We start from the raw sequence: 24,309 nt of genomic DNA, 5'->3' as shown, positions 1-24,309 counted from the left end.
TTCAAATTTATCTTGTAGTGTAGATGCAGCTGTAGTATTTCAGTTTAGAGCCCCGTTGGAGTAGTGCTTCCATGGGCTCTAATACAAAATAGATTCTTTTGTTTGTGAACACAGTATTTCAGAATAAATTTTGCTTATTTTGGGTCCTCTTTGGATTGTGGCTGTGTTAAATAAATAAACTAAATAATTGGAGATACACATCTCACAGAGCTGGAGGTAATCTAGTTCAGTCCCCTGCCCTCTTGGCAAGACCAAGCACCTTCCCTGACATCTATTTACCCCAATCCCTAAATGGCCTCCTCAAAGGTAGAGCTCACAACCCTGGGTTCAGCAGGCCAATGCTCAAACCACTGAGCTATCCCTCCCATTATTTGGGAATAATAACTCCAGAGTAAACTATTCTGGAATAACTCTGTAGTGTAGATATACCCTCTGGCAGCTGTTAGCAGAAGAGACTGTATCCGAAAACAGGCACCCAATATGTATAACCTTAATCCTCTCCCCGTCCTGCAGAGCCAGGCACCTCCAACCCCCTGCTCTAACCTAATCCCCTACCCCACTTCCAGCACCAGACACATACTGCCCCACGCTCTAACCCAATCTCCCTCTCCTCCTCCAGAACCAGGCACCCCCAGCTCCCCTCTGACTCAATCCCACATCCCTTCCCCCAGAACCAGGCACCCTCTGGCACCCAGCTCCCCTGCTCTAACTTGGTGCTAGCGACTCACCAGAGCCACCACTGCTGCTGCCACATGCTTCTCCCAGCAGTGAGGTGTATGCTCTTAGCAGCAGACTACACTCCAAGCACATAGCTCAGAGGCACAGTAAGACAGCTTTGCGGCACACTGGTTGAGGAGCGCGGCTCTCTAGGAATGTCCTTGAAGCCTAGAGCAGGGGTGAGCAAACTTTATTTTCAGCCCTACCTTTGGTTCCTGAAATTAGCAGTCGTCCCCCCTTCCCACCTGAGGGAGGACCACAGGAGGGGATGCTGGGGGCAGGGCTTGGGATGCTCCAGGGTGCCCCGAAGAGGGAGGATCATTCAGGGAGAGGACCCCTGCAGGGCATGCAGTGGATTCAAGGGATGTCCCAAAGTGGGAGGGGCACATGGGTGGTAACTTGAAGGGGGAAGGGGTGCTTGTGGTGGGGGTGGGCAGGGAGTCTCCAAGGGCTCATCTGCATCACCATCTCCTCCTTAGGGTGTTGCCCTTGCTGGAGGAAGGATGTGGTGATCCCAGGCTGTGCTGTGTGTATGTAGGATGGTGCAGTTGCATCACCCCCCATGCAGCAACACCATCCTGCTGCCCCCACCTTCCCCTCCCCACATACACGCAGCAGCACTTGCCCCGCACAGGCCTTTTGGTGGTGGTGGGGTGCCCGCACGCAGGCTGTGGGGACCAGAATGACATCTGTACCCAGCCAGGTCATCACGGGCTGCCCTGTCACCAGACTTGGGTCCTCCTAGCGATGTTTCCACATGTTCTGATTGGCCCAGCGTGTGCTTCGATGGGCAGGGCTCCATTTCTATTGGTCACTGCACTCCCTTGGCAACAGTGGCAGAGGAAGCTGCACAGAAGGGAGGGGCAGCAGCAGAGGAGGGGCAGCAGCAGTATAACCAGCAGTTATACGGGCTGGGAGGCTGGAAGAGCCATCGTGGGCCACCGGCGAAGCAGTCGAAGCTGTAGTGCGGAGGAGAGGCTGATCACACTGCACCCTCCTTACAAAATTGCATGACCCCCGCTTTGCGCACCCCTGGTCCAGAGCCATATGCAAATATAAAATTTGTATCCTCATCCAGTCTCCAGACATGGTCTGCAGATATATATACCTGTGGATATAAAGTGGAGATACCAGGTTGGCAGCTCTTACGTCTTTGAGAGAAATCTTTATGGTAATGATAGATGGAAATGTCATTTTCAAAATCACATTAAAAATCAGATCCGTCTTTTTGATAAGCAATTACTAGTTTGAAAGCTGCCTCCTGCCTCGGCTGCCTATTAACATTGCTGAAGGGTTTTACTATGGACAAGTATACTATGTTATTGTCCAAATACTAAAATTTTGCAGATTTTATTTGTCACAGTTTCTGTATCTTTCAAACTTATCTATAAATATGTGAATTTAGGTTCAGGGGATGGAGAAGTTGTTTATTTACAAAGTGTTGCAAAAATCAAATTGCTTTTTCTCTACTTTTGATTGACTGGTTCTTCTTTTGGTAACACTCTGCAGTAAGATAGTAATATGTTTCTGTTGAAAGGAATCATTAAAAAGGGGGTAGGGAATAGGACTGAGAATATCTTGTTGCCTTTATATAAATCTGCAGTATGCCCACATATTTAATACTGGGTACAGATGTGGTCACCTTGTCTGAAAAAAGATACATTGGCATTGGAATAGGCTCAGAAAATGACATAAAAATTAGGAGTTTGGAACATGTACTGTATGAAGAAAGGTTAAACAGACTGGGACTTTTCAGCTTAGAGAAGGTAGACTATATGGGGATATAACAGAGGTCTGTAAAATCATGACTGGTGTGGAAAAGTGAATAAGAAAAAGTTATTTATTTGTTCCCATAACATCAGAACTAGTGATCACCAAATTAAATTAATGGGTAGCGGGTTTAAAACTAACAAAAGGAAGCTTTTGTTCATGAAGCACATAGTAAGCCTGTGGAATTCCTTGCCAGAGGATGTTGTGAAGACCAGACCTTGAACAGGGTTCAAAAAAGAACTAGATAAAATTCATGAAGGCTGGGTAGGAATGGCTTCTCTAGCCTCTGTCGGAGGTTGGAAGTTGATGACAGGAGAGGGATCACTTTGATTGCCTGTTCTGTTTGCTCCCTCTGTGGCACTGGGCACTGGCAACTGTTGGAAGACAGAATGCTGGTTTAGCTGGACCTTTGGTCTGACCCAGTATGGCCTGCCTTATGTTCTTATGATCCAAGTCTAAATTAGTAGATGAGAAACTATTTCAAAATTGTTCCTATGTCCAATATGCACTTAATTTGAATTATTGTATAGTTTCATGCAAAAGAAAAATATTTAATTGCAATTTTTTTTAAATTAAAAAAATTAGTATATTCTGTATTACATCTGAATCAAAATTACCTTATTAAAATACAAAGAAAAATTATTTTTAATACCCCAAACTAGTAACCATTAGTCTTTTGAAATAAAAGTACACTCATCGCTCATTTAATGAGTACTCTATTTACGAGTACTCGCTAAAACGAGGGATACATATACTTACCGCTGTTCGCTATCCAAGTGAACTTCCCCCAGTCATATGAGCTGGCTGGAGCATGGGCTGACCCGCAGCTGGAGCTGAGCCGGCCACAGGTCTCTGGCCGGGGCACAAGGAGATCCTCAGTCCTGCCCAGCCCAATCCCAACACTACCCCTGCACCGCCCCACCTGGTCCCAACATTCTCCCAGCCCACAGCTCCCTTCACATACCCGCCCCCCAGCCCTCTTCCCAACACCCGCCCTGTCCCCTTCAGAACCTCCCTGCCCACTGCATCCCCCCTCCCTCCCCCTGGTACCTCTGCTACAGACCAGAGGAACAAGCCACCACCTCCTCCACTGGAACCGCCTGCAGGTTTTAACCTTCCCTCCCACTCATGGCCCCAAACTGCCTTTAACCCTCTGCAACCGCCCCCGCCCCCCAACAACCCAAGGTTCACTTACCTTTCCAAAGCAGCGCCATCTGCTGCCACTGCTTCTTTGAGTTTGGGGTATTAGGAACCAATCAGACATTTTACATGTATTTTAATGGTAATTTAATGTCCTTCTTATGAGTTTTTGACTATGAGCAGAGAGTTGGGAACCAGTTGTGCTCATTCAGCGAGGGATGAATGTAGTCACGTTTGGCATTAAGTTCGGCATTTGTGTTTCTCTTTTCCCTTGCAAGATGTAATAAGCCTAGAACAATTAAATTCTCTGAACTCTTGCAAAGCTATTGGGGTCCAGTGTCTCCGACTGATGTACAGGGAACATGGAATCTTGAAGTCCAGAGTTAAGTAAATTGAAAAGCTTTAAAATATCTAATTTCAATTGTAATTTGTAAAGCTAAGCTTGTGGAGTTGAGTCCATACAAAGACTTAAAAACCTCTAGAGATGGTGATTCCACCAGCTCTCTATGTAACGCATTCCAATGCTTCACCACTCTCCTGGTGAAATAGTTTTTCTTAATATCCTATACCTCCTGCACTAACGTACAACTCCCCCTCCCCCTCTGTAACTCTAAACCACTGCTTCTTGTTCTTCTATCAGTTGCTACTGAGAACAGCCTCTCTCCGTCTTATTTAGACCCTCCTTTCTGGAAGTTGAAGGCTGCTATCAAATTTCCCCTCACTCTTCTCTTCTGCAAACTACATAAGCCCAAATCCCTCAGCCTCTCCTCATAGGTCATGTGCCCCAACCCCCTCATCATTTTTATTTCCCTCCACTGAACCTTCTCCAGTGCATCCACATCCTTTCTACACTGGGGAGCCCAGAACTGGACATGTTACTCCAAATGTGGCTTCACTAGTGCCAGATAGAGGGGCATAATACCTTCTCTAGATCTGCTGAAAATCCTCCTCCTAATGCATCCCAATATGGCATTAGCTTTCTTGGCTACAAAGACACACTATTGACTCATATCCAGCCTCTCATCCACCGTAATCCCCAGGTCTTTTTCTGCTGTACTAGTACTTAACTAGTCAGTCCCCAGGCTGTAACAATGCTTGGGATTCTTCTGTCCCAAGTGCAGGACTCTGCACTTGTCCTTGTTGAACCTCATCAGATTTCTTTTGGCTCAATCCTCTAAATTATCTAGGTCACACAGGACCCTATCCCTATCCTCCAGCGCATCTACCTGTCCACCCTAGTTTAGTAGTCGTCCACAAATTTGCTGAAGTTGCAATCCATCACCTTCTCCAGGTCATTAATAAAGAGGTTGAACAATACTGGCCCCAGAACTGATCCATTTGAAACCGACTGCCAACCAAACATCGAGCCATTAATTGCTACCTGTTGGGCCCAATCATCTAACAGCTTTTTATCCATTTTACAGTCCATATTTCCAATCCTTATTTCTTTAACTTATGGAAAAGAATGTTGTGGGAGCCTATCAAAAGCTTTGCGAAAGTCAAGGTATATCACATCCACTGACTTCCCCATGCCCACAGAGCTAGTTACCTCATCATAGAAACTAATCAGATTGGTCAGGCATGACTTGCCCTTTGTGAATCCATGTTGACTACTCCTGATCAATTTCCCTTCCTCCAAGTGCTTCCAAATGGATTCCTTGAGGGATCCCCTCCATCATTTTTCCAGGGACAGAGGTAAGGCTTACCGGTCTAGAGATCCCTGGGTGGTTTTAATTTCCTTTTTTAAAGATGGGCTCTACATTTGCCTTTTTCCAGTCATCTGGGACCTCTCCTCATCTCTATGAGGTTTCCAAGATAATGGCCAAAGCCTCTGCAATGACATTTGCCAATTCCCTCAGTACCTTTGAATGCATTAAATCTGGACAAATGGATTTGTATGTAGCTTTTCTAAATAGCTCTTAACCTGTTCTTTCCCCACCGAGGGCCGCCCACCTCCTTCCCATACTGAGTTGCCTAATACAGTAGTCTGGGAGCTGACCTTATCCATGAAGACAGAAGCAAAAAAAGCATTGAGCACTTCAGCTTTTCCCAAGTCATCTGTTACCATGTTACCTCCCTCATCCAGTAATGGCCCCACACCCTCCCTGATCACCCTTTTATTGTTAACATGTTTGTAAACACCCTTCTTGTTACCCTTCACATTCCTTGCTAGCTGTAGTTCCAATTGTGCTTTCACCAATGTGATTATTCCTATGCATTCTCCAACAATATATTTATACTCCTCCTTAGTCATCTGTCCAAGTTTCCACTTCTTATATGCATCCCTTTTGAGTTTAAGCTCACCAAGGATTTCCCTGGTAAGCCAAGCTGGTTGCCTACCATATTTGCTTTTCTTATTGCATGTAGGGATGGTTTGTTCCTGTGCCTTCAACAAGGCTTCTTTAAAATACTGCCAGTTCTTCTGAACTCCCTTCATACTAGCTTCCCAGGGGATCCGGCCCATCAGTTCTCTCAGGGAGTTGAAGTCTGCTCTTCTGAAATCAAGGGTCTGTGTTTTACTGCTCACCTTCTTTCCTTTTGCAAGGATCCTGAAATCTACCATCTCATGATTGCTGTAGCCCAGGTTGCCACCCACTTCTATTTCTCCTACTAGTTCTTCCCTGTTTGTGAGCAGCAGATCAAGCTGTGCACAGCCCTTGGTTGATTTCTTCAGCACTTGTTCCAAGAACATTCTCCAAACATTCTCCAAAAACTTCATGGATTGTCTGTGTGCTGCTGTATTGGTCTCCCAACAAATGTTAGGGTGATTTGAAGTCTCCCATGAGAACCAGGGCCTGTGATTTGGAAGCTTTTCTTAGTTGTCTGAAGGAATCCTCATCTGCCTTATCTACCTGATCTGGTGGTCTATAGCGGAAACCAGCCACAACATCACCTTTGTTGCTTCTGCCTCTAAGCTGAACTCAAAGACTCTCAACTGGCTTTTCTCCCTCCATATACTGGAGCTCTGAGCAATCATACTGTTCTTTTATATATGGCACCACTCCTCCTTTTCTCCCCTGCCTATCCTTCCTGAACAGTTTATACCCTTCCATGACAGTGCTCCAGTTATGCGAGTCATCCTACCAAGTCTCCAGTAACAGAGAGGGAGCTGTGCTTAGTCTACATTTTAATGGAATGGGCCATTCTCCTAATGACTTAAGAGTTTGCGTCTTATTGAAGGAGAATTTTCAGTCTGCTTTAGAAAGAGAAGTTGCAGAACTCTGTTTCATATTCAAATTCAACACGTTAACACGTGGTTTGAACTGGGATGCAAATTTTCTGGGACATTATAGGGACTCTTTGACATACTTGGCTTAATCTAATTCTTGAATCATCCCCCCCCGCCCCTCTCTCTGATTTGCTCACCTTGATAATTTTTTTTCTGGTTTGTCAACTTTGATTACTGTTTTTGGTCCTCTGTGCCTTAAATATTGAGTCTGTTCTGGTATGGCTATGGTCTGAAGAAGTGGGCCTGTCCCACGAAAGCTCACCTAATAAATTATTTTGTTAGTCTTTAAAGTGCTACTTGACTGCCTTTTTGTTTTTTCCAAGTCTCCGTTATTCCAGTCACCTCGTGGCTCCTTTGACTGTGCCAGGGCCTCTAATTTTTACTGTTTGTTTCCCAGGCTTCTTGCATTTGTGTACAAACACCTTGGATAACTAGTTGATTGGCCTACTTTCTCCTTTAGAATCAGGGCTCCTCCTTTGTTGTACCTTCCTCCTTCCCCACTTACCTCAGGGCTTGTGTCAGCATCCCCTGACATACCTAGTTTAAAGCCCTCCTCACTAGGCTCGCAAGGCTGCCTGCAAACATGCTCTTCACTCTCTTCATTAGGTGGATCCCATTTCTTCCTAGCAATCCTTGCTAGGTTAAACTCAGGTAAAATATTAAAATAGAGGATGTGTAACAATATATTTCTGTTTTGACAATAGTAGTCTATTAAATGTTAGTGGTTTTTAATATGCTATTGAACATAGTAGTTTTTTTTAAATGCAAGACAGTCAGTAAACATTCTAAAATCTTTTAGAGAAATGGAGTGGTGTGAAATTTTTTGAGAATTTTTGGAATTGGAAGTTAATATTATGCTGTGTTCTATCACCAATCGTCAATATAGGGTTTTTCTGGCTAAAATATTGTGTTAAGGTGGCTAGAGAAAAGCTCCAGCTCCCTTCAATGGCATCTAAATTGTGGGGGATTCATACTCTCAGGATTTATGGAAGAGAATTTTTTTGTACATTCACACTTAAGTGGGAAACTGGTGTGATGTTAGAATCCAAAATAATCATACCAGAATAGTGAAGAAGTAAACAAGATTTTGTTACTATGAAATAATTATAACGTGGAACCCTATTGACCAATTTTAGCTTCATTTCCATTCCCTGAAATTCTCTTACCTCATTTGCACTTGTAGCCCTTTTTGTTTTCCTCATCATTTCCTTTTTATTTTTCTTCAAATGGCTTCTTTTTCTATCCAGCTTTATCTTCCTGCTTTCACTATTCCTATGATTCTGCTACTCCCTGGATCTTGTACTTTGGGGTGTTATAAATGGACAACGATGCTGTATCCAGAAGGAGTATTTATGGTTAGCAGTCAGATCAGCATAACCTTGTTGTCTTTGAGATATGCAGCTCATAACTTCAGATTCATCACGCTCTAGAGTAGCTGCTTTGTGTAGAGAAAATGGGGTTATTGAGAACACTTCTCAGCTAAATCGTGGTCATTTACTAGTGCTCTCAATTAATTTAGTTATGTGCAGTTGAAGTTTTGAAGTTCAGATCTTGCAGCCCTCAATTCAGTGTATAACTCATGTGCACAACACCATTCAGCATTGTATTGTATAACTCATGTGCACAAGACCATTCAGCATTGTATTTAGGTTCTTTCTAGCTATGCAGAACATCTGTATGTCTGTTAAGTACCAGATTGCAGATTGCTTCATTCTTTTAGCATCTTTGGATGAACATGTTGTTTTAGTTCTCTAGGATTTCTAAATTCACTTTTGTTGTCTAAAGGAATAGATAATGGAGGGACCTCATCCAGTGGCACACCAGGAGTTCCTCCAAGCACACCTGCTGGGAATTCTAAGACTGCCACAAGGAACCTGGCGACGTCAAGCGGGGAAAAGGAGGAAGGAAAAAAGGTCAGGCGTCAGTGGGAGTCGTGGAGCACAGAGGACAAGAATACCTTCTTTGAGGGACTTTATGAGGTGGGTATGTGGAAGAAAAAAGGCAGGCAGCTGATCTGGGTGCTCCTTATGCACCCTGTGCTTGGCTGGCTTTTTCTTATGTTTAAATGAAACCTTGATTTGGGAGATTGTAGAGGATGACATTTCAGATTGTTTTTGTATGTGCACATGTCTTGTATTCAGGTGAGGACAACTGGCTGCACAATGCATGTGAACCATAGTATCATAAAATAGTAGGGGTGGACGGGACCTTGAGATGTCAAGTTCCTCTTCTTGCACTGAGGCAGAACCAAAGTAGTCTGCTTAAAAATGTCCGCCAATGTGAAGCCAGAAGAAATCAGTTCACTTTATGCATGAACCCCCAAACCTCATGTTTTGTTACCTGTCCATAGATTTGTGCATGTTTGAGGTTGTCTATCAAAGTGCCTGTCTCTTGATGTGATGGACAAAGTTCCATCATTCCTATGCATTGCTAGGGCCATTTCTCTATTTTATTCCATCTATGGCAAAACTGCTGTTGTCCAAAACCCCTGGGGAATTGGAGGTTCTGGGTAATCAGATGTGCCAGATAGTGGAGCTGAGCTGACCCCAGCTGGTGAGCCAGTCCCAGATGGTCAACTGGCCCTGCAGCAGCCGGCCCCGGATAGGTTGACATGCATGCTTGTTAACATAATGTGCTATTTACCCAGGTGCGGGATAACCTAGCTTTTACGATACTTGAAAAAAGCAAAATGCTAAATTCTCAGCAGGAGCTCCTTAGATGTGAGCATTCCATACTGAATGCAGATGCCCCTAAAATGAATTCACGTGATGTTTAGTGTTTTATTTACATTTACAAAATCTGCTTAAAAAAAAGCACAACTTAAAGATGGAATAAATTTGCCTCCAGTATGGAAATATACATATTGTGTCCCCATTCCAACCTTCAGAAATAAGAGTAGACAGTTTTGTTGGATTAGTTTTGAGACAGCAACATAATATAAATTCTTTATAATAAAGTTTTATAAAAGTTAGAAATGGAAAATTATCTCTGGCAGAGAACAGCCCTCGCACACCAGCTGTCACACAGTCTTGTATTTGGAAACAGGATCTAGCCTGGTCTATACTTCGAGTAGAGAAAGGGAAAAGCCCTAGGTAGACCGTATAGGCTGGAAGATCATAGTCTGTCATTAAATGGGATTCCTTATCCTTTTAATTCTCTGTACTTTTTGTTCTTTAAATAGTTTTGAATCTTTTACTTTTTCAGCATGGGAAGGACTTTGAAGCTATTCAGAACAACATTGCCCTGAAGTACAAGAAGAAGGGCAAACCAGCAAGCATGGTGAAGAACAAAGAGCAGGTCCGGCACTTTTACTACCGCACCTGGCACAAGATCTCGAAATATATTGATTTTGATAATGGTGAGTATGCAGAGGAAGTGGATTCTGTGAGAAGCTCAGGGTCTGGGATGAGTATTCTCTATTCTGTGTGTTGGAGTACTCTCTTTTTATGTTGTCTGAGAGCACAAGAATGATGAAGAGAAGAAAAATAAATATTAGAAGCTCTTTGAATATTGCTGAATACCTTGTACTTTGTTCTGGCCACAAGTATGCTTACTCATATAAATTTAAAACAGAATATTTTCCAACAGCTGGTTTACAAAAGAAGACCATTCCTCTTATATTACTCGTGTGTGTTTAGGGGAATTATACAAAAGTGAGGAGGTTAGTTAAACAGAAATTAAAAGGTAGAGTAACTAAAGTAAAATCAGTGCAGGCTGTGTGGAAACTTTTCAAGGACACCATATTAGAGGCCCAACTTAAATGTATACCCCAAATTAAAAAACACAGTAAGAGACCTAAAAAAGAGCCACCGTGGCTTAACAACCATGTAGAAGAGGCAGTGAGAGATTAAAAAGTGGAAGTCAAATCCTAGTGAGGAAAATAGAAAGGAACATAAACACTGCCAAATTAAGTGTAAAAATGTAATAAGAAAAGCCAAAAAAGATTTTGAGGAACAGTTAGCCATAAATTCAAAAAACAATAGTAAAATGTTTTTTAAGTACATCAGAAGCAGGAAGCCCGCTAAAAAAGCAGTGGGATCCCTGGACGATAGAGATATGAAAGGAGCAATCAAGGAAGATGATGCCATTGCAGAGAAACTAAATGATATCTTTGCTTCAGTCTTCACGGCTGAGGATATTACAGAGGTTCCCAAATCTGAGCCATCCTTTGTGGGTGACAAATCTGAGGAACTGTCCCAGATTGAAGTGTCAGTAGAAGAGGTTTTGGAACTAATTGATAAGCTAAACAGTAACAAGTCTCCAGGACCAGATGGCATTCACCCAATGGTTCTGAAAGAACTCACCTGTGAAATTGCAGAGCTATTAATGGTGGTTTGTAACCTATCCTTTAAATCAGCTTTGGTACCCAATGACTGAAAGACAGCTAATATAACGCTAATATTTAAAAAGGGCTCTAGAGGAGACCCTAGCAATTACAGACTGGTAAGTCTAACGTCAGTACCGGGCAAATTAGTAGAAACAATAGTAAAGAATAAAATTGTCAGATACGTAGAAGAACATGATTTGTTGGGCAAAAGTCAGCATGGTTTCTGTAGAGGGAAGTCATGTCTTACTAATCTGTTAGAGTTCTTTGAAGGGGTTAACAAATATGCAGACAGGGGCGATCCAGTGGACATAAAATACTTACATTTCCAGAAAGCCTTTTGACAAGGTCCCTCACCAAAGCTCTTATGTAAATTAGGCGGTCATGGGATAGGAGGAAAGATCCTTTCATGGATTGGAAACTGGTTAAAAGACAGGAAACAAAGGGTTAGAATAAATGGTAAATTTTCACAATGGAGGGGGGTAACTAGTGGTGTTCCCCAAGGGTCAGTCGTGGGACCAATCCTGTTCAACTTGTTCATCAATGATCTAGAGAAAGGGGTAAGAAGTGAGGTGGCAAAGTTTGCAGATGATACCAAGCTGTTCAGGGTAGTCAAAACCAAAGTAGATTGTGAAGAACTTCAAAGAGATCTCAGCAAACTGAGTGATTGGGCAGAAAAATGGCAAATGAAATTTAATGTGGGTACGTGTAAGGTAATGCACATTGGGAAAAATAACCCCAATTACACATACAGTGTGATGGGGGCAGATTTAGCTACAACAGATCAGGAAAGGGATCTTGGAATTATAGTGGATAGTTCTCTGAAAACATCCATGCAGTGTGCAGCGGCAGTCAGTAAAGCAAATAGGATGTTAGGAACTATTAAAAAAGGGACAGAAAATAAGACTAAGAATATCATACTTCCTCTATATAAAACTATGGTACGCCCACATCTTGAGTACTGCGTGCAGATGTGGTCTCCTCACCTCAAAAAAGATATACTGGCGTTAGAAAAAGTTCAGAAAAGGGCAACTAAAATGATTGAGGTTTTGGAAAGGGTCCCATATGAGGAGAGGCTAGAGAGACTGGGACTTTTCAGTCTAGAAAAGAGGAGATTGAGGGGCGATATGATAGATGTATATAAAATCATGAATGGTGTGGAGAAAGTGAATATTGAAAAGTTATTTACTTGTTCCCATAATATAAGAACTAGAGGACACCAAATGAAATTAATGGGTCGTAGGTTCAAAACTAATAAAAGAAAATTTTTCTTCACACAGCTCACAGTCAACTTGTGGAACTCCTTGCTGGAGGAGGCTGTGAAGGCCAGCACTCTAACAGAGTTTAAAATAGAGCTTGATAAATTTTTGGAGGTTAGGTCCATAAATGGCTATTAGCCAAGGGTAAAGTATGGTGCCCCTAGCCTTTAGTCAAAGGCTGGAGACAGATGGCACGAGACAAATCGCTTGATCATTGTCTTCGGTTCACCTCCTCTGGGGCACCTGGTACTGGCCACTGTTGGCAGACAGGATACTGGGCTGGATGGACCTTTGGTCCGACCCAGTATGGCCGTTCTTATGTTCTTATGTAGTAAATATCCAACTAACTATTGACCTAAATCAGCAAAAAGAGAGATTAAAGAGATGTCTTCCAATATATCCAGGATGTCACCATCCAAAGGTTTCATCTTGGGTGATATTGACAGCCAGAGCATTGTAGCTAATCATGTCTTTAGTTATCCCAACTTCTTGGGTGAACCAAAATCCAGGAACAAGCAAATTATCCATATCTTAATGTACGGCTGAAATATTGAACTTGTCTTGCACTTATCTGTTCAATAAACATCTAAGTTACTTTATTTCATTGAATCAAAATTCCAAGAATCCTACTGTTGGATTTTTTTCCCATTGTTGGACAGAAGTGGGGAACCAGATTACCAGATAACTGACAATAATGATTCACACCTGTAATGGTAATTAATAGTGAGGTCTGAATTCACTTGAATCTTGTATACTTAGTAAAGGTGAAACAATCCAGGACAGCAGGTAATTTTGTCTAGATGATGGAGTTGAAAAAATCTATCTAGTACAATGTGTGAAGTCCACTAAAACATAATCTCTTTTAACGTTCAAAAGAACTAATCAGGAGTGCCTCTTATATTGCCAATTAAAAAGCAAGTAGAGGTCCCCTTAGCTTTCATATCCAACTGATATTGTATTCTAGTTGCACAATGCTACATCTAGAAGGGGGTTGAATACATTTGGCATTAAACAGTTCTTGAAGTTTTGCAAGTTGCCGCAATCAGTTAATCCCCTTAAGTTTTACAAGTAGAGCTGCTCTTGGTCAGTGTTCTTTTCTGAGAGAAACAGGTAAGACTTTCAGTGCTTATGACCAGTTGTTAAGGAAAGTTATTTTCTAGTGTGCGTAGGAAAAGCTCAAGAAGCATGTAAAGGATCTGCAGTAAAACCTCTTTCAAAATTGCTTGGTCTTGTCCCTAAGATTGGGATGTTTAAGAGGAGATCTATTTGCAAAGCGCAGTTAGCATAGGTATTCTTTTAGTGTTCTCTCTAAACGCAGATGATGGTCAGTCTGTGAGACCAAACAAGCCTCAGTTTTTAATTTTAAAATAAATAATCCTGCAAATCAAGCTCTGGAAGTAACCAATCTCCATGTGACTTCAGCAGTAGTTCCAAAATAGGTAATCGTTTATAGTTTGGATAAGCAGATGTGAATAAATTAAAGTTAAATACTTAAATCTACAAGGCATAACAGCTTCTTACTTGCTTGTGTAGTGGTTTAAGACTCTGAGAAGCATGTGGCTAATCTTGAACACTGGTAAATATGAATACGTGTGAATTTTGGAGTTGTTGGTAGCCTGTAAATCAGAGTTGTCACCACAGCATAAGATATAGGTATTTCTTGGTCTGATTGGTATGCCAAAGGGATATAAGCTGTAATATGCTACCACAATACAAATAAAATGCCAACACTCATGTATTCTGTTGTTGGAAAAAAAATCTTGAAAATTGACCCAAGAATTAGAAAAGATGCACCTATAAAATTTCAGGATGTACTGATAACTCAAATAAGAGAAGAATGTGTGCATGTCACTGAACACACAGATGTATGCATGAGCTTTCCAGAAGTCATCAATGTGTCTTAAAACTTAATTAGATTATAATTATAAACAATTGATTTTGTGGTGATTAGAGTTGTGGGATAATAGGAAATTTTCACAGCTAACCAAAGTTTATTTTGCTGAAATGCTGTTTGTTAAAAGTCTATGAAATCTACTCTAGGGTTTTGATCCTATATTCAAATGTCTGATTTCCTAGATAAAAGTCATAGCTATGAAATACACATGCTCCTTTGATTTAACGTTACTGTGCAAGTTGGCAGTATCTGCAGAGAGAGTTCTGTATTGCGTTACATATGTAGGTTTTTGTTCGTTAACGGAGGATGTTTTTATCGGAAAGTTAGGTGTTATGCCAGGAGCCACAACGTATCTGCAGTGAGGGTTCTCTCTCATATTTCACCTGGCGCCTCTTTTGTTTTGCAGTATTTTCTCAGGGGCTGAAAAAATCATCCCTGGAGCTTTATGGGTTAGTCTGTTATGGGGAATTAAGGAAGAAAATTGGTGGCTGTGAGTATGAATTTCTTCAAGTGATGGAAATCTGTGTTTTTTCTTTTTTGACTGTATAATCTTGAAGGGTCTATCTTCAGATTGGGCTTGCCTTGTACTGATGTGCTTTGATGGTTTTCAAAATGTCTCCCCATTATATTCTGGTACAGTTGTGTGTCATATAGCTTCCTTAAGATACTTTTGATTATTTTCAGTAAGAGTCTTTTTAGGCCAGGCGCAATGTGGAATTCCCCATTTTCCTTAACATAATCCTTATTTGGTTTTTTTTAATGCAGAAAGTACAGAAAACACAGGCCTGGCCTTTTAGAATCATCTACAATTTTGCCAGTGAAATCCATTTAATTTATATGTCTAGCTGCCTAGTTGTTCCTGAAAAATCTATCAGTTAAATACGTAATATATATCACTTGCATCTGCCAATATTTGTACCTGCAATATCACAGTCAGGGATGATGCTGGTTTCCAAATCAGACCTTAAATCTTTATTATAATAATTCTTTTAATACTATAATGTTTATTCATTTTATCAACAATAACAACTTTTATTGTTTTGGTAAGATGATTCTTAATAAATCAACTGGTTTAACTGTGTGCACTAGTTTTTTCTGTGTGTTTCATTCAATCTGAGCTCACACATTTTTGGTGGGATCAGTGCCCTACCCCAGGGATGGTGTAGCATCCATATACATGCCTTGCTTGTGGGACCAAAATGTAGACTGTTCTTAACTTGTATTTCCTTTTAAAGGTTGGCTTATTTATAAAGTAACAAAACAAGCATATAGTCTCAGTAGGCAAAATCAGGGGATCACTTGAATTCGTACTATATAGTTGTGCAAGTGGAAACCTTTTACTACTGTCTCTCCTTGTGGAGGGATTTTACTTTATTGTTTCATGAATTGGACTGCTTGAACAAGTTTATACTCACTTTGTTCAGATCGTTCAAAGATCTTCAGTGTATTCATCCATCTTGGAGAAGCAATGTTGATGATCTGCTTTGTGACAAAGTCAGGGCAGGTTGCGTTATCAGTAGAAAACACCAATAGTATCATCCGCTTCTCCTCACTTTATCTCAGAATGACCAAGAGCTTCACCTGACCCCAACTTGGCTGTGACTGGAAGTTAAATATCGCTCAGTCATCTTGGTGATGCATGCATTTTGGCTATGCATCTGTAGTATTATCTAATAATTTTTGCATCCTCTGATGTACTGTATTCACCACCTTTGCAAATTCTTTTTCTGTTTCTGCTTGCCAAATAAACTTTAGCAGCAAACTCCTCTCCCAGGTTCTATTCCAAATCTGCACGGTTGCTTCCTCGAATCAGTGTTTTCCTTTGGAAACCATGCAGTTGTCTGCTTTTCCAGAAATTGCAGATGCAATGGAAGGATGAAAGCATCTCAGGAATGACCTCCATCATTGCTTAAAAAAAGGTCAATTCCTCTGCAAATAGATCCAGGCTTTTCTACCTTGGAGAATATTAATCAAGTTACCATAATGTGTATTTCAAAATGTGAAGTGCATTGCAGATGACCTGGAGGTCCGTGGGTGAGGGGTTGTTTGTTTTCTTTACTGCAGCCAAACTCCTCAAGACTTCAGGCTTCTTCACAGTGCTGTGCTACCTTAGCAATAGAGATTCACAGTAGGAAGCTTTGTTAATATTGTAATGTCAGGTACACACCCAGAAACCTAGGACTTTTGCAGAACTGATGAACTTCGCCTTTTAATATGTTACTGAATGTAGTTAGCACAGCAGGGTGTGTATAATTCTTACATGTCTTGCTTAAACTGAATTGTACTATCCTGAGGCACATGAATGGAACATGTTCAGGGACTTTATGTTGTAGCCCTGGTATTATGGTAATCAAAGCATCTTCCTGTTGTAATAAAACATCAAACTATAAGGCAAACATTCATGATTATCATCTGTCTTGTTATGTAATTCCTACTATATATAGTATGTTATATTTGTTTTCTTTTTCACTTAAAGGTATGGATGATAAAAATGCATCAAAGCTTAATGAGCTCATTCAGATTGGGTAAGTAAGATTTTTTTTTCCCAGTTAATAAAATTCAACCATAAAGCAGCTTGATTGCTGAGTTGATGCACCAGTGCAGAGGGTGCTTACTACTTTCTAAGAGCTGTAATTTGATTTAATATGCTGAAAAATATGAAACAACTTTTGCTTCATATTTTCTCCTCCCTTTTACTGGCAAACTACATAGTAAATACATGATGGGTAAAGTTTGACATTCCCTGATAGTATGACTGCTTTGTAGAAGATGTCTTTGAAAAAAAAATGTTGGCTGAATGTACAGAATATAGAAATGTTCCTCAATCCTGACATTCAGCACTGACAGGCCTTCACATAGCTCTGCCAATGTACTTTAGGCTCCAATCCTTTTAAAATTTATAGATGTACTTAACTGTAATCATGAGTAGTCTCCATGACTTCATGCAGGATTGAACTGTGCTATCCCCTGAATTACATGAGTGGCAGGAAGTTCTGCATCAGTAAACTCTTTCATATCATCCAGAACTCTTAAATATCCAGCATTTTAACCATAAGGAAATTTTAGTTTGTTTTTCCTAAGTACAGTATAGTAAAAGTAAATACAAATAAATGCAGTATAAGTTTACAGTGCACAATACTACTCTTAGTAAATAAAGTACTCCGCATGCATTTTTGTTTCTTCATATCTAATCTTCAAAAACAACAAGTCCTATGCCACTTTATAGACTAACAGATATTTTGGAGCATAAGCTTTCATGGGCAAAGACCTGCTTTGTCTTTGCCCACGAAAGCTTATGCTCCAAAATACCTATCAGTCTGTAAGGTGTCACAGGATTTCTTGTTGTTTTTGAAGATACAGACTAACTTGGCTACCTATCTGATAAATATCTAATCTTGTTTTTCTTTAGTGTTATGCGTTACTAGGTATACCTCTCTATTATCCAGAATATTTCAATGTTCAGCAACCTCCTGGTCCCGGGGCTGCTGGATATCAGAGAGTTTACAGTACTTTTAGAAATAAAGGAATGAATAAATGATTCTTGGGAGAAAGTGTGTAAATCCATTACATTGTTCTCGTTTTCAGTGCTGGCAGCTGAGCCCTCTCGTTGTTCACAGTAATAATGAACCTTATAATGGACCATTTGACCTTAATCTCCTCCTCTCTCCAGGGTGCACTTCTTCTACAAGACTTGCAATAGGATCACAAATCTTGACTTTAACATCCTGTGTAATAGTCTGTTGGCTCTTGTTAACTAGATAGTTTGCTTTTGTCTGTTAGAACAGAAGTGATATGCTAAAATTTACCACTTGAGTTTGGTCTTAAATGCCAGCCATGTAATTTCACATACAGCCGTTTTTTTGTTTTTGTTTTTTTTAATTTTTAGGGTTTTTAAAATTCTGCTTTTATGTTTTCCTTCCTGTCACTATTTTGCCTTTAAAGCTATTTTGTGGTCTTAAACAAATGTTCAGTTGAACATTTTTAATTAAGCATGACTGCATTTTGATTTTGCTAAGCCATTGAGTGCTTGCGTGTGCTGTAGGATTAGAATTGATATACTTAATATTCATGTTTGATAACTCTCAACTTCTCAATACCTGAATCAAATTGGAATCTAGACTGAAGAAAGCCCCAAACACCACAGACTGTTTCAGCAGATGGGAAATAACTGGGGATGTGAACTATTACTGAAGATTCTTAACCTTTTGTGCAATACCAATTTTTAAATATTCAGCTCTTTGTTGGGTTTGTAAACATCCCTGATTAAAAGAAACCAAGGACTAAGCAGGAAGAGCATGTTTTTAAGATAACACTGCTTTTGCTACGGACTATTGGTGTTTTGGTACTCCTTAACCTGTCATTTTCTTTTGAATTAATGAAGCTACCCCCCCCCCCCCCCCCGCCCCATCCTTCTTGTGCCTTATGTTTGTTAGGAAGTTGCCTCCTTCAGCCGTATTTAATTTTACACTAAATATAGGAAGGAATTCAATAATCACTTATTACAATTTTAAAGACATTGTCCCTTACTGATAAGGGAGTACGAGGAATCATTCCACCACAGCAGGACATGTAAACTTGGGGTAGGAGCTCTCTTTTTCATTTTAAAGAGGAGTGAAGATTAAAAAGTTGAGTGCTAATGTTGTGAAACAGTATCCAGGGTAAATTTCCATATGAGTGTATTGGTGTAGCATTCTTCATTTCCCTCTCATCCCAGATATTAATTACCTGAGGTAGCTAAGTAGTTTTAGTGTACAGTATAGTACTTTGGTGAACAACTTGACCTCTTGGTTCTTAACTGCGGTAGCCCATGAAATACACAGGTTATATGATACTGTAGTACTGCCAGCAGTTTTGCTTCTCTGATAATGCCCACAACTGTTGTTGGAAATGCGGCTTTCTGATGATTACCAATCATGAGGTGTTGCATTGTAGAAGGAATCTGAAGCAGCACAGTGTATGTCTAATGCTCGCAGCTTCACGTCCTCATTGGGGAAGCTCAACAAGATCTGATCCAGACCTTGTTTAGAACCAAATGCTTGTAAAATATCTAGTACAGCTGTTGTATGGATGGAGAGTTCCAAGCAGTGGTTTACTGTGATGTGCCTAGCATAGGCAGGACTTTGGTGCATTCCTGTTCCTAGAAGCATTATGAATCTCTGATAACTATTACTTTGTAACTTTTCAAAGTAATAGTTATCAGAATGCAAGGACATTTGTAAGAGTTACTGTAAAAGTAGACAAGCTTGCAATTCATTTAAATTTTTGTAGTTACTATTTTGGAGGAAGGACCTACTACAATAAATATTGAACAAAGGTTATGATATATATCTATCCAGAGCTTTTTCCAGCTCATTCATTGTTCCAGACAGCATGGCGAGAAGTAGAATTCTTGGTACCGTTATCCCCAATGGCACTCTTGAGGTGGTGAGGTAGCACAGATACTTGAAAACCTCTTTGGTCCTCAGGTGCAAATGGAAATTGAAACTTGGGCCTCTGGTGAAAAGTGGGTGCTTAATATAGATCTGGTGTGTTTGACACAAGGAGGGTCTATGCTTGCCCAAAGCAAAACTCAAATGTTCACTAGCTAAATGCAAGCAAAGCAGTCTGATAGAAGGATTCTCATCTAGGCTGGTTACTGTCTGCCCACTAAGACGACATATGTTAGTCCCTGTGAACATCTTTTATTCATGCCAGTTTTCTTCCTTGTTTGTATTTAACCAGGGCTGATAAAATCGCATACTAGTTTCATGTAAATCTACTAGCTTGAAGGAGAGAGTCCTTTAGAAAAATCAGACTTTGTGATCAGTAATATTTGTAGCTAGGAAGAGGGCATCAAAACTCACGTTTTGGGACAAGATCAATGCTGCTGTGGTCAGGAAGGAACCCCACACCTCAGCTTCTGCATTGCATAGGTGTCCAGGTGTGAGGCATCACAAAACGATCGCTGCCAGAAACGGTGCTCTGAAATTAATAGTAGGCTCCAAAGAACCCCAAAGTATGGTTAAAATTTTAAAGAAGGAAGCAAGGTTCTGCTTATAGGAGTTAAAATATAATGCATCAGTGGAAAGAATATCAGTCCTTGTGTGGGCTGAAGGAGGCCCCATGGCTGACAGGTCTGTGGCAGATTTGAGGGTAGGAAGTACTGTTTTGCAGCTGAGCAAGTAGCTTTTGTTTCAAGCAACAAAGATTTTTAAAAAAATAATTTGAGAACTTTTTAAAGTAATTTTCTTTAAAGGAATCAGTCATCACCTCTTGTGTATCACAAAGTTAATTAAAAGATGCCAGTACAAAAGACCTCTTCTGGCTTCTGACAGCTAAGTGCAAATGAAAATCTGCTCTGAAACCTACAGCTTAATGGTTCACAAATCTGGGCCTACTTCATTATTTGACCTGTTGCATCTCCCCTGACCCTGCTTCATTTCCACAGCCCCCATATTAGAAGCCTAGGTTAGGAACTCTATACCAGTCCATCTTTCTTCCCCCTGTCATACAAAGAAGGTGGGTCTTGCTGTAGGGGCAGCCTCCAGGACACCATTGCTTCCTCCCACACTCTGTAGGGTCTCCTCAGGCCAGCCAGCCTTTGCACAGTCTGGTTTTCATTTCTGGTTACTACCATTTGCTGCTGAGGGCTGTCAGCCCCTGCATCATGGGGCCTGCAACCAGAGAGCAGGAAGACAAGCTGGAAAGTAACACTTTTCCTATTTGAAAAACAAAAATGATCTTATCTCTCAGAGGGCTTATGAATATTGATTTGGTGTTGGAGCCAAAAGACTGTCTAACCATATGTAAGCGTTTACTATGCAGAGACTCCAGAACAAGCAGCTGGGCTTTATTTCTACTAGAGAGGAGCTTGGTGATGGCTTTTAGGTTTCAGAGCATGCAAAACATCCTCTCAAAGGCTCTTCAGACTCTCCAGGCATGCCCTGTGCGTAGTGATGCAATTGTAGGGGGAAGTAAGACAAAAGTTGTCTTGTATGGCCACCCCAAAATGTAAAGGCTGGGTCTTGGCATCTCTTGCCAAGGTGACAAAGAACTCAAATGTGTTTTTTCTATACAATTCCTCATTCAATGGGCTGCCTCTTATGCTGTGTTTCCTGGGAATCACAGTGCAGGAGCCACTTCTGAGTCATTCTTAGGAGCCTAAGAGATGGCAAAAACCTTAACATGCCCCTGTAAGCTTGGATTTCTGCCCAGCAACCGCTTGGATTCCTGCCCAGTCATTTGAGATTCTTTGCATCCAACATTTTTTCACTGAATTATATCTATTGCTTTGTTCATAGTACCAATAAATATTTCTCTTAGGGCCACAACTGTTCGCTACAAAGGGAGAAACCTTCGAATCAAAGCTCCAATGTGCCGGGCATTGAAGAAACTTTGTGATCCAGATGGTATGTATGAGAAGTTGAAATGGGAAAGAGTTGTAACAGATGGTCAGGAGAGTGCGTGGCCGTGGGGCTTTTTGGATGTGTGCCTCTCTGGCAAGGGGATTCATGTCACCTCAGGTTCTTTTGGTACACTGGATGTTCCTGTTCTCTAGTTGCCCTATTCGTTTACATCACCAGTGATACAGTTTTGAGAAAATTCCACTTCAGTGGATCTTGAGATCTGATGCTGTCTGCTGAAGTGCCATACCAAGAGAGAAATTTGAAAGAAAGTTGCTACATTGGAGAGAATGTCTTTGCTTTGCATATCAGGCTTAGAGCACAGGAACATGGCTTGAACCTGAGAGGACTGGACTGTCAGGTTTGGATCAGACCAGGGTCAGGCTACATTTCCTCCTCCTGCCTATAGTGTCGATGCAGTGGTTTGCGTGTCATGCTCTTGCCAGCTGCCACCACCTTGCTGTACTAGATGTGCTGCAGAGTAAGTGTGCCAAGGAATCGCAGCACCTCTTTTGCCACAGTGTGCACACAGGGCAGCAAGGGCAGTGGCCTGGCCAATAGGAGTAGGGCACTTGGTGACTGCATTCAGCTGCCAGTGTGCAGATCCCACAGGCAGGAGGCAGTGGCACTGATTCAGGTCAGGGAGACAGTCAGTTGATAACTTCCCTAATGTTGGATTGGATGGCCTTGTATCCAGTTCAGTGTTTCGCAGTCTATTTGGCCGTGGAACCTTCTAAACTTGGAAGAATTTTGTGGAACCCGTTTCCCAGGCTCTACCCCACCCAACAGTCTCCAAACCTGCCCCCCATCTCTAGGCTTTACCCACCTCAGCCCCCAAATCCATCCCGCCTTCCCCCAAGCTTTACCCCACCATCCGACAAACCCACCCCTGGGACCAACCCAGTTGTGGCACTGGCTGGGGAGCCTGTGCTGGCTGGGGAGCCTACGCCAGGTAGCCATGTGCACCCAATGGAAGGAAGGCTGGCAGGAAGGTGTTCCACTGGCGGGGGTGAGCTGAGTCACACTCACCAGGGGGGTGTGGCCGCTCGGGTAATGGGCCATCTGAGGGGCTCTCTGCAGCTCCCTGCGCTGCCGCCCCTGAAATAATGGAACCAAATTCAGTTGGTTTAACAACTGCATCCTTCCCCGCACCCTGCCAGCCATTAAACCAATTAAATTTAGTTCTACTGTTTTGGGGAGAATTTTTTCTGAGAGTGGCAGGAGTTGGTTTGCAAGGATTCGAGCCAAGATTTTCCCTGCTATTGCCAGGAGGGAGATGCCACAAATGCTTCCACAGTCTGACTTGTCACCCTTCTTGAAAGGACTGATGATCAGCGTGTCTCTGAAATCTTGTGGCATCTGTTGAGAATCAGGAGGTGGAGCTGTTTGTGGAGCTCTGACCCATCTAGTCCAATTGCCTTGTTGCCATCACTTTGATGGCAGCTTGGACCTCACTCTGGAAAGGAAGTGTTGCAAGATCATCTCTAGGTGGTTGTTGTGGGATTTGGTCAAGGGATTCTGGGACAATGGTGGAGAAACGGTTCAATAGCTCATTACAGTGCTTTCTCCAGTGAGAATGAATGGCTTCCAAGTGTGGCTTCCGACCATTCCAAGGAACAGCGGACATGATCTTCACTGCCCGTTAACTGCAAGAAAAATGTCATGAACACAACCAAGCCTTATATGTGAGTTTCATCAACCTGACCAAAACATTCGACTCATTCATAGTGCCCTGTGGACCATCCTTTCAAAGATCAGCTGCCTCAAAAAATTCATTTGCATTTCAAGACTGCTTCACGCAAACATGACTGCCACAGTATTGAGCAACAACCGATCCAGAAGCGACCCCTTTGAGGTCAAGATGGGAGTCAAGCAAGGCTGCGTCACTGCCCCATCACCGTTCTGCATCTTCATTGCCATGACCCTTCACATACTTGATGACAAGCTTCCCGATTGTGTGAAGGTTGTCTACAGAATGAATGGGAAGCTTTTCAATCTTGGGAGATGGAAGGCTGAAAGCAAGACCTCCACAACCTTGATCATGGAGCTCCAGTACACGGATGACAATAAGGTTGTTGCTCTTTCCCACAGACCTTCAGAGTGTCTTAAGTGCATTCTCTGAATCACAGGAGACTCTCAGCCTCATGCTGAACATCAAAATGACCAAGGTGCTCCACAAACTTTCACCCACAGGACAATCTCAAGCACCTGTTATAGAAGTCAGTGGAGACCTGCTGGAAAATGTGGAGCACTTCCGTGGAAGTAATCTTACCACTAAATTAGACTTTGATGCGGAAATCCAGCATTGCCTAAGCCATGATCCGCTTTCACCTGCGTGAGACAAAAGGTCTTCAAGAACTAGGATGTCTCTTCCAACACAAAGCTCTTTGTATATACCATGCAATGGTTGTTCCAACGCTACTATGAGCAGGTGAAATCTGGACAATGTACAAGCGTCATTTGAAGGCACTTTAACAATATAATCAATGCTGCCTCAGGAGAATCCTAAATGTCTCTTGGGAGGACAGGCACATGAACACCAGCATCCTGGAAGAGTCAGACCTGACCAGCATTGAAGCCATTATTATTTAACA

At 41.7% G+C, this 24,309-nt stretch overlaps 1 protein-coding gene across 6 annotated transcripts in view; it reads left to right on the top strand.

The window, feature by feature from the left end:
* Positions 1-24,309, top strand: part of CRAMP1 (cramped chromatin regulator 1) — a 107,044-nt gene that overhangs the window by 13,077 nt on the left and 69,658 nt on the right. For all 6 annotated transcript variants that reach the window (XR_012647724.1, XM_075010723.1, XM_075010722.1 and 3 more), the window contains exons 3-7: positions 8,642-8,835; positions 10,061-10,214; positions 14,740-14,823; positions 16,810-16,858; positions 21,636-21,721. Coding sequence is in view for 5 of the 6 variants with exons in the window: in XM_075010723.1 (XP_074866824.1) it covers positions 8,642-8,835; positions 10,061-10,214; positions 14,740-14,823; positions 16,810-16,858; positions 21,636-21,721 (567 nt within the window). In the remaining variant the exon portion in view is untranslated. The remainder of the gene's footprint in view (positions 1-8,641; positions 8,836-10,060; positions 10,215-14,739; positions 14,824-16,809; positions 16,859-21,635; positions 21,722-24,309) is intronic.

The sequence above is a fragment of the Carettochelys insculpta genome, chromosome 16 (assembly GCF_033958435.1).
Source record: "Carettochelys insculpta isolate YL-2023 chromosome 16, ASM3395843v1, whole genome shotgun sequence".
Lineage (NCBI taxonomy): Eukaryota > Metazoa > Chordata > Testudines > Carettochelyidae > Carettochelys > Carettochelys insculpta.
The sequence above is the reverse complement of the archived record's forward strand: the minus strand, read 5'-3'. Positions and strand labels throughout refer to the sequence as shown.